The 11,603-nt window shown below is 48.8% G+C and overlaps 1 protein-coding gene across 1 annotated transcript in view; it reads left to right on the plus strand.

The window, feature by feature from the left end:
* Window positions 1-5,343, plus strand: part of LOC132832820 (RING finger protein 225-like) — a 29,120-nt gene extending 23,777 nt beyond the window's left edge. Inside the window, exon 2 of the mRNA XM_060850985.1 lies at window positions 472-5,343. Within this exon, the coding sequence (XP_060706968.1) occupies window positions 472-1,139 (668 nt within the window). The 3' untranslated portion in view covers window positions 1,140-5,343. The remainder of the gene's footprint in view (window positions 1-471) is intronic.
* Window positions 5,344-11,603: the final 6,260 nt, after the last annotated feature.

Consider the following 11,603-nt stretch of genomic DNA (forward strand, 5'->3'; position numbering starts at 1 on the left):
GCCCAGAGGTAGGGACACTATTACTGTACTGAGCCCGACGTTAGTAGTCTCAATGGCACCCCTCCCTCCTAATTTACCTGCTCAGAGATACACATCTCGAGAGCTGCTAGGGCCTGAGGCTGAGTCTCCTGGTCCAGAGGTAGGGACACTACCAGAGTTACACATCTCTGCGGCACTGTGGGACATGCAGATGGGCCCCTAGCCCAGAGGTGGAGGCATTATCAGAGATGCACACCTCTGCGGCACTGTGGGACATGCGGATGGGCCCCTAGCCCAGAGGTGGGGGCATTATCAGAGATGCACACCTCTGCGGCACTGTGGGACATGTGGATGGGCCCCTAGCCCAGAGGTGGGGGCATTATCAGAGATGCACACCTCTGCGGCACTGTGGGACATGCGGATGGGCCCCCTAGCCCAGAGCTTCGGGGACCGCAGAGTCGCCGGGACTGACGGCTGTGTTTTTGCACACAGATAACACGGGCGAGGGGGCGGAGAGGTCAGAGCCGGACGGCGAGGACCCCAGCCCGGCCGAGAGCGGCTCCTGCCCGGGGGCGTGCGAGCTGGAGTGCGACATCTGCTTCAGCGGCTTCGACAACGTCTTCAAGCTGCCCAAGCTGCTGGCATGCGGCCACACCTTCTGCCTGGAGTGCCTGGCGAGGATCAACGTCAGCTCGGAGACGGTGAGCTCGGTCAGCTGCCCGCTGTGCCGGCGCCTCACGCCGCTGCCCTCGGGCAAGGGGCTGCCAGCGCTAGACAACAACCTGGCGGTGCTGCGGCGCCTGCCCTCCGGGATGCGCAGCGTTCCGTCCATCCGGTTCAGCCGCGACAAGGGCAGGCTCTACACCACCACCAGCGGCCCGGAGCCCAGCTCCTTCCTCAAGCCGACGCAGCTCAGCAGCGTCAGCCTGAGCCTGGACGTGGGGCAGCCGGCTCACCGCAGCAGCTCGGACACCCCGCCACGGACCCTCGCCTGGCTGCCCTTCCGCTCCAGCAGCTGCTACTACGTGGCCATCGGCTTCGTACTCATCTTCACCGTGGCGCTGGTGCTCTCCGGCATCTTCCTCTTCGTCATTGTGCCCACCCGCAGCATCGCCGGCGCGGGCCCCAGCGGCCGGAACGGCACCACCCAGCGCCCCTAGGTCCCTCTCCCCAACACACAACCCATCCCCTCACTGCTTTCCTGAGCGGTGCCAATCTCCCTTTCTCTCGCTCTCTCACACACAGATGCACACACACACAGACACAGAGAGACACAGGCACACACACACACAGACACAGACAGACACAGGCACACACATACACAGACAGACACAAACACACACAGGCACACACACACAGACACAGACAGACGCAAATACACACAGACACAGACACGCACACACCAACATAGACAGACACACACAGTCATGCATAAACAGATGCACATCTGCGCGCGCGCACACACACACATTATTGACAGACATACACACACAGACAGGCAGCCACACAGACACACACGTGCATTCAGACACACACAGACACACATGTGCACACACACAGACACACGTGTGCACACACTTGTATGCACACAGACATATAGACAGACACACGCATAAACAGATTACATGTGCGTGCGCACGCGCACACACATTATTGACAGACACACACACAGGCAGACAGCCACACACACACTCATACACATGCACACAGACACACACACACACATGCGTGTCACACAGACACGCGCACACGCATACACAGTCACACACATGTGCATGCACACAGACACACACACGCGTGTCACACAGACACACACACACTCAAAATACCTTTTACAGAAACCTGAGGGACAGGTGGTGCTGCACTGCCACATGTAGGTGGCTTCAGGTCGTAGAAGTTCGTGGAATCCCCTACAGGGCAGGAAGAGGACATTCAGCCCATCAGGTCCTGCTCCAAAGAGCATCCCATCCAGACCCCGCCCCTACCTATCCCTGTCACCCTACCCTGTCCCTATAACCCTCCCCATCCCTGTAACCCTGTAAATTTACTATTGCCAATCCACCTAGCCTGCGCATCTCTGGACACGATACCATGGCCAACCCACCTAACGTACACATCCCTGGATACTACGGGACAGTTTACCACGGCAAATCACCTAACCCGCACATCCCTGAGACACTATGGGAAAGTTTACCATGGCCAATCCACCATAACCTGCACATTTTTGGACTGCGGGAGGAAACCGGAGCACACCAAAACAGACAGTCACCCGAGGCTAGAATCGAACGTGGGACCCGGGCGCTGTGAGGCAGCAGTGTTAATCACTGAGCCACCGTGCGTGCAAAAGCATCTCCGAACAGGTTGGTCAGGGGAGAACATCTGAAACACAGAACAGCCAATGCTGGGAATCCAAAACAAAACAAAGGCACAGAAACTGGAGAAACTCAGTCGTGTCTGTGGGGAGAGAAAACAAGAGTTAATAGGATGAGTCCTGTCCTAAGATAGGGTCACTCTGATGCTGCTGAGCTTTGCCAGGACGTCTCTGTTTTTTTTTGCTGCACGTTTCCAGCATCTCCTCAGTTTTTTGTATCATTTAGAACTTCACTTAACACAAAGTCGTAAAAGACTTGCACGGTCAGAAGCCAGGTCCTAGTGCCTCTTCACACTCCTCCCCTACCCAACCCAATCCAAGGACAAAACTGAACTTTGCCTTCCCCATTTTCGAACATTCCTGGGTCCTGTTGGCTGCTGGCACCTCGCTTGGAGCTCTCCATCCAGTGACTCTGAGGACAAGTCTTCGACTTTGTTCGGCGATCGCCAGGAGGCCGATCTGCATTCGGATATCGCCCCTTGATGCCCGTGGACCATCCCGAGGCAATTTCACCAGTGAACGGTCAAGCAGTGTCTCGTCCGCGAGGCAGGTCGAGAGATCCTCGGGCAGCTAACCAACGGAGCCCCTGGGATAGGCGGGGATGTGGAGGTGAGTCCACAAACAGATTCCACCCCCACCCCCCCTCCTCTCGGACTTGTGAAAGGGGCAGACAGCGGCCCACACCAGCTCCCAATTCGTGTGTAACCAAAAACCTCTTCAAAGTGGCGCATCTTGCAGGACATGAAATTATGCCGTTATTGGATAAGGCCTTCCAGAAATTAGGATTTAAATGGCGGAGTCGTGAACACAGAAATGGAAATGGAAGGTGTGCAGCGATCTCCTAGTTCTGTGGCACTGGACGAGATGACAAAGATTGGAAATAGGCGAGGTTGCTGTGGGGGGGGCGGGAATTAAAACGAAAAAGCCATAAATCCTGTATGTGAGGCACTGTCATATTCTCAGGAAGAAGTCAGCAAGTGGTTGGGAGTGAGCAGGATTTGAAACGCGTTAAGACGGTTTGGATGAGCTACGGATGATGGATGCTGGGCAGGAGGGAATCGGCAATAGCCAAAATCCAGAGAATAGAGAGTCGTAGGTGAGAGTTTCAGAGGTGGAGGAGTTAGAACAGGTTTGGCACAAGGCAGTGTCAGGCAGTTTCTCGGTGGACGCTCTCGGCAAGAGAGGATATGGAACCTGGAAACTGAACTGAGAAGATACAACCATTTAAATGATTCAATGAGCATCAATAACAAGTGCCCATGTAGGGGACTCCTGGAGAGGTGGACTCCTCAGCTGCTTCAGAAAACCTAACCCGCAAAAGCCAAAGACACAACTTGTGAGTCACGTCGGACATTGCTTTCTGGTTCGTTCAATGGTTTTGTTTCTCCATCGCCTCAGACTCATGGCAACGAGCGTCCATACATCTCCGGCCCACCGGGAATCGCAGAATGTTTCCAGACCTTCTTGGTGACTCTCTCCAAGGAGGTGGGGATGGGGCTGGCTGGGGGGATGGGGGAGAAGTATCATGCTGTACTTATGGTGAGTGGCCAACCGAGCCATTCCAAACCAGAAAGGTCAGCAGGTTGTTCTGGCTCAGCTAACTCAGCCTGGACAAGTGAAACCATAGCATTACCCATGGTCTCAGGAAGCCTCGCATTAGCTAAGAGAAACAGCAGCCAAGTGTGAGTCAGGAGGGTGATGGAATACTCCCCATGTGCCTGGATGGGTGCAGCCCCAACAACATTCAGAAAGCTTGACACCATTCAGGACAAAAGCCACCCATTTGATTGGCATCACATCCACAAGCATCCACTCCCTCCCCCACCGACACTCAGTAGCAGCAGTGTTCAAAATGCACAGCAAAAATACACCAAAGATCCTCAGGGAGCGCTTTCCAAACCCACAACCATCTCCATCTAGAAGGACAAGGGCAGCAGATACATGGGAACACCATCACCTGAAAGTTCCCCTCCAAGCCAATCATTACCCTGACTTGGAAATATATCGCCGTTCCTTCACTGTCGCTGGGTCAACATCCTGGAATTCCCTCCCTGAAGGCATTGTGGGTCAACTCACAGCAGATGGGCTGCAGCGGTTCAAGAAGGTAGCTCACCACCACCTTCTCAAAGGGGCAACTAGGGTCAGGTAATAAACGCTGGGCCCAGCCAATAACGCCCCACATCCCACAAATTAATAGAAGTAAATCCTGTCCCTGATCTCAGCCCAGTGGCTAAACTTACTTGCAGATGAAACCAAACTCAGCAGTGATGTTCCTTCAGACCGCCATCCCCAACACCCTCGCCCTCCCAACTCAATCCACCCTCTGTCACCAATCTGTCCATTGCCCAACTCTACAAGGTGGGTGGGGGAGGGGAGTAGATTTGCAACTGAAGGGGGCCAGTGCATCTCAGCGATAGATACCTTTGCCCTCAGACAAGAGGGCAGGAGGATTTGGTCTGACTTTGTAAATGGCTGCCAGAAATTACTACTCAACCCAATTCTTAAACGATACAGTTCAAAAGAGAAGGAGAGGTGGGCACAGGCACAGCAGGGACATAACCAAAAGGACACCTGACACAGGGTGAGGTACATCTGGGGGGGTGTCACACAAGGTACACCTAGCCCATAGTGAACTGTTTTTGGTTCACAATAGATTCTTGGCCCCAGGCGAACAATACTTCTTCCATTTGCAAAGTGTAGCCTTAACTGGGGAAGGTACGCCCAATTCCAGTCCCACACTGCTCCCCCCGCCTCTTAATTTACTGTGCAGTCATTGTGTACACTTTGCATGTTGCATATAACACAATCATCTTTCATGTTATATATTTATATTTCTCGGCTTTGTTCTGTTAATTTCTTTTCGATATGAACTTTTTAAAGGTGGGAGGTCCTTCAATCCTTGTCAGGCTCCTCTTTCCACAGAGAGCTGGCTTCCTTCGCAAAATGAGCCATCAATGTTTTTAAATATTAAACAAAAGTTTGATTCATCAAAACATGGTACAGTTCCTCTCTGGGTGTATGCTCTGACAGTCAAACCGACATAAATTTCACAAAAGTCACAAATCCTCCCTCTCCATTTTGGAAAGCAACATCGTGTCACGCAACTTAGGAAAAGAAATAAGCAGTACTCGCTTTATGAGTTGCAAAACCTTCCTGGTGTTTCAGTTAATTTAGTTTTGGTCTTTCAGTTAATTATTTAAGAGTCAGCCATCTTGGATTCTGGAGTCACATATAGGCCAGACCAAGTAAGGGTGATAGTTTCCTTTCCTTAAAGGACATTAGTGAAGCTTTTCAGACAATCATAATCAGACTCTTAATTCCAGGTTTCGTATTTAAATTAAAACTTCACGATCTGCCTTGGCAGGATTACAGGACATTACCTGGGTCTTTGGATTAATAGATGTCAGACTACTGTCTCAGTTTAGTGCCCCTAAAAAGAAAAACATATATTATGCACGAGACTGCGTGATGAAACCTCCAGGCATACACTCAAGCAGAGTTGGCAACACTAATGCCATATTTCAGATGAACCATCAGACTGTGTGCTTGCAATGGTGTTAAATCTGTGAATAGCAGATGGGATTGTTGTGGTAAAGCTGGGTCCATACAGACCATCAAGTGTTCAATGTCTAAACCAATCTAATATTAGATTAGATTACTTACAGTGTGGATTAGATTACTTGCGTACAGTAATATGGTACAACCTCTGCCGCGGTTGTGACGCAGTGGTAGTTTTTGAACATTTAGTTAACAGGAACAGGGCGTTGCTGGCTAGACAAGTGTTTATTGCCCATTCCTATCTGCAAGAGTCAACCACATTGCTGTGGTTCTGGAGTCCCATGTCGTCCAGACCCAGTAAGGATGACATTTCCATCCCGAAAGGACATTAACGGACCACTTGGGCTTTTCTGATAACCGAGAAACATCATTAGACTCTCAATTCCTGATTTTTTTCATTAAATTAAAACTTCACCACCTGCCATGATAGGATTCAAACCTATTATTACCTAGATTGTTGGATTAATAGTCTAGCAATAACACCATGAGGCCATTTTTGACCCGACCGGTGAGCCAGGAAGTCCGAGTTGAGGTCCTATCTGCTTCAGAGGTGCGTCATGTTATGTCTGAACAGATTATCAGAAAATACACATGGCACAATCTTGGGGGCATCATGTGGCATCATGGTAGTGTCCTAATCTTTGAATAAGGAGGCCCCATTTCCAGTCCCACCTGCTCCAGAGATGTATACTAATCTCTCTGAGCAGGTGAATGGGAGGGGCGAGGGAAATCTAAAAGCCACGCACTCAAAAATGGAATGTTTTGTTGCACTGCAAGGAAGGACCAAGCCAATGAGACCAAGCCCTCGCCAAGAGGTATCATAGGCTCAACAGAACGAATCCCCGACCCCGACCGCACGTCTCTGTGCTCCGGGCCTGGCCACTCCCACTGACACCAGCTTTTTATCTCCAGATCGCTTTTCAAACAGTTCAAACGATTCGTTGCCATTTCTCAGCACATTCTCTGATTTGTTCCTGTAACATGATCAAACCTCAGGTAGAGACGGGTTTGTACATTCTGCGGTTCTCCGGTTCCCTCTGAGCCGAGTACCTGTAGCAACTGGAACAACCAGGTCTCGCTAACGGCACAGGCAGTAAATAATTTCCTGCAACCAAAATAAAGCAAGAAGCTGTTTGGCAGGATATTGTTCATTCCATTGGAGCCAGAGGCAAAGTCAGTGTTGATCACAGTGCAGTTCTTCCTTGGAAATGTGAATATCTGTGAGGGTGTAGCAGCAGCAGACAGCAAGTGACTACCCTCCTTACACATTCCCTTCTTCCCAGCCCCTCACAAACATTGGCCCACATCATATTGGAGCAGAATCCTGCCACACATAAGGAGTATGAGGAAAGACAGGGTGGACCTGATGATATTGATGGATTTAGAAGGAGATGGGAACCAAGTGGATGGGAAGGGTCGAGTCAGCTACAGAAAGAGACAGGGAATGCAGGGATTAAGGGGATGAAAAAGGAATAGGTAGAAAAAAATGAAATCCCTAGCAACAAGGATGCTGTGAAACTTGAAAGGGTTCAGGAAAGATTTATAAGGATGTTGCCAGGGTTGAAGGGTTTGAACTAAAGGGGGAGGCTGAACAGGTTGGAGGCTGAGGGGGGTCACCTTTATAGAGGTTTATAAAAATCACGACGGGCATGGATAGGATAAGTAGACAAGGTCTTTTTCCCTGGGGTGGGGCAGTCCAAAACTAGGCAGTATAGGTTTAAGGTGAGAGGGACGTAAGAGGCGACTTTTTCATGCAGAGGATGGTGCATGTATGGAATAAGCTGCCAGAGGAAGTGGTGGAGGCTGGTACAATTACAACATTGAAAAGGCATCTGGATGGGTATATGCATAGGAAGGGTTTGGAGAGATATGGGGCAAATATCTGATCAGCATGGTGGAATTGGACCAAAGGGTCTGTTTCCATGCCGTATATCTCTATGACTCTAATGCCTTCAGAGTTCAAACTGGGCTGGTGAGGTTGATGAGCATTTCCCAGAACTCTTCGCACAGACCTACCTTTCAGCAGCAGTAGTTGCAACAACCTTTTGAAACTCATGGAGTGGGGCTTTCATGGGGCAATGGTAGTGTCCATACCTGTAAGTCAGGAGGTTTAGATCCCACCAGGCCTGGAAGTGTGTCATAACATCTCTGAACAGGTTGATTAGAAAACTCTGTGAAACATATGCGTTCGATGACTGTCAGTCATTTTTTATGAGTCTAATGGGCCAGCATTGCAAAGAATCCGTCAACTTGTGACCGATTGTGGATTCTTAGGACATCCATCTCACTCACAAGTTGCCAGACATCGTACACATTAGTATTGATGAGTGTCATCGAACTACCATGCTAGAAACATGGGTTCTGAACTCATCTCAATTCGTTATTCTTAACACGGATAAGATTCCTAAACTAGGAATCCACAAAATTTCCCCACACCACTCCCCACAAAAACACAAACACACAGACATATCCTTGACCTAATACTTCTGGAAGGCAGATGCTAGATGTTGAACTTTCATGGGTGAAATGCATCCATGGCTTTGTTATCCCATGTTGCAGATGGTCACAACCAGAGTGGAAAAGCCAAAAGCCACATAGCAACACCCTGCCTAGCTTCCTCAGTTTACTAATTGTTCTCTGGTCTCCTGCTCCTGTATCATGGAATCCCTGCAGTGTGGGAGACAGGCAATTTGGCCCATCAGGCATCCTTACCAACCCTCCTAAGAGCGTCCCAACCAGACCCACCTTAGTGCTGCATTTCCCACAGCTAATGCACCTAGCTTGCACTTCCCCAGACACTGTGGGCAATTTGAAATAGCCAGTCTACCCAACTGTGTACTGTGAGAGGAAAGCAGAGCACCCGGAGGGAACCAATGTAGCCACGGGGAGAATGTGCAAACTCCACACAGACAGTTGCCTGAGACTGGGATCGAACCCAGGTCCCTGGCGCCGTGAGGCAGCAGTGCTAACCACTGAACCACCACGCTTCTCCAAGTTGCCCAAGAGCAAAGAGAGAGCACACAGAAAAGATAAACCCAGTCCATATGTTCTCTGGAAAGCCATTCAGGGGCTGAGATTAAGTGCTGTTTCTTCTCTCTGGTAAAAAGTAATCTCATCAAAGTCATCCCAGTTACTTTATGGCAAGTGAGGCAATTCAATGTAATTGCCCTTGAACTGGGTGGTTTGCTGGTGCCATTTCACATACGTACACAAGACAAAGTAAGGACAGCAGATTTCTTCCCGAAAGAACATTACTGAAAAGTATGGTTTGATATTCATTCATTCATGGGAAGACAACGTTTATTGCACATTCTGAATTTTTCCAGAGGGGCAGTTACAACTCAACCACATTGCTGATGTGTCTGGAGTCACACGTAAGCCACACCAGGTAAGGATGGCAGTTTCCTTCCCTAAAGGGCATTAGCAAACTGGATGGGTATTTCCAACAACTGATTTTTATTAGATTCAAACTCCATCATTTGGCATGGCAACAGGGTCTCTGCATTAATAATCTGGCGATAATACCACTAGGTATTGGCCTACCCCATGTTCTCCCATTTCACGATCACCATTACGGAGGCTAGATTTCAATTCGAGATTTTTAATAATGATATTTTTTAAGTTCATAGGAGATGGGTGTTACTGGTTAGGTCAATATTTGTTACATAACCCTAGTGACCCTTAAGATGGTGGCAAGCTGCCATAATCGAACCACTGCTATCCATTTGGCGTAGGGATCCACACAATGGTATTTGGGAGAGTGTTTCAGGAGTCTGACGCTGAAGGAACAGTGATATACAGTCATTCCAAGTCATGAGGAGTGGTGCTTGGAATGGACCTTTCACCTGGTAGCATTTTCATATATCTGCTGCCCTTGTCTTCCCAGATGGGAGCATTGGTGATTTCCTGCACTACACCTAACATCAAAACAGCTGTACCATTGTTTTTTATCGCTTTGCTGCGTGCGTGAACAGCAATGAATGTAACAGGGCAGGAGAAGATAGGAGGAACATCAGGACTGACTCAATGACACTAAAGGATTGAAAAAGACATGCCAGAGAATAGACTGAATGGAGTCAACTCAGCTACAGAAAGAGAAATGGAGTGAAGGAAAGATTAGAGTAAGGAACTAAATGGATAAAAAGGAATAGGAAGAAAAAAAATAATTTACTGCCTGCAGGAATGCGTAACATAGAGATGTGCAGCATGGAAACAGACCCTTCGGTCCAACCCGTCCATGCCGACCAGATATCCTGACCCAATCTAGTCCCACCTGGCAGCACCCGGCCCATATCCCTCCAAACCCTTCCAATTCATATACCCATCTAAATACCTCTTAAAATGTTGCAATTGTACCAGCCTCCACCACACCCTCTGGCAGCTCATCCCATACACGTACCACCCTCTGTGTGAAAAGGTTGCCCCTTAGGTCTCTTTCATATCTTTCCCCTCTCACCCTAAACCTATGCCCTCGAGTTCTGGACCCCCTGACCCCAGTTAAGCTTTTCCCATTCTGAGCCAGTAAGGCTGAGGGATATTCCACATTACTCTAAAAGGTCCTTGCACAGCTTATTCATCAGTCCCAATTTTCAGCAGCTAGTTTAATGGACAATTGCAGCAACCCTTTGAAACCAGTATGTTCAAAGGCTGCATGCTATTTTCTCAAGTCTAATGGGCGAGCAGCATAAATAATCCATAAACCTGTGACTGATTGGGAATTCATGTGATATCGAGCTCATAAGTTGCTGGCCATCATACACATGAATAACAATGAGTGACATTAAGTTACTTGGTCAGAAAATTGGTGCCTGATTCAATTTGCTGGTCTCAACAGTGACAAAATTACCAAACTAGCTGTCTACTCTATCATTTCACTTCCCTGTTCGACATCAAGTTGGTTCCAGGTTCGTTACCATTACAGGAATATAGTTGTCCATTTCCATCTTCATTTTAAACTGGCTCGAGTCTCCCTCACACGACAGGGAACATCCTGCCCACACCTACCCCATCAAATCCTTTCGGGATTGATGTGTTTCGATAAAAACAAAATCACCCCTCAATTCTTCTCAGCCCCAATGGATCAGGACCCACCTGTCCAACCTCGCCTAGCAAGATGGAAGCAGCCTGCTTGCAGCTCAGTGTTTGCATTCTCAAGTTGTGTCGTAGTCAGTACATTTCCACTTGCACAGCTCCGTGACAACACAAGAAAGAGTTTCATGAGATCAGTGCCGACAAGGAAACAAAAACCATCCAAGCCAGTGCTCTGGCTTCACTGGAATGCGACAAGACGTGTTTAAAAATGATAAACCTCCATTCACGCATTCTGCCCCTCCTTCAAAAGTGACAGAACTAAACTAGCTGCATTCCAGTCCTGCAGGATAATAAAGTCACAAATCATTATGTGACCAGAGGGGAAAATATCAGCAGACAGCACAAATCTTCAAAGGGTTGTAAGGTATCTGGAGTGCAACTGCTTTCACATTCAGACCACCTTACTAATAGATGGGGGGGAAGAGGGTGAAACAGAGTCATGGTGGTGGCACAGGCTAGCCTTTTTTTTTTGCGGCTCAAGTCTTTTTCCGCAAGGGCTGGAATGGGGTGGAGTGGGAATTGAAGGGAGAGAAGAGGATTTCCACATTCTGGTTTACAGATGCTAGTATTGGACTGGGGTGTACAAAGTTAAAAATCACGCAAC

Source organism: Hemiscyllium ocellatum, chromosome 35 (genome assembly GCF_020745735.1).
Source record: "Hemiscyllium ocellatum isolate sHemOce1 chromosome 35, sHemOce1.pat.X.cur, whole genome shotgun sequence".
In the NCBI taxonomy this organism is placed as follows: Eukaryota; Metazoa; Chordata; class Chondrichthyes; order Orectolobiformes; family Hemiscylliidae; genus Hemiscyllium; species Hemiscyllium ocellatum.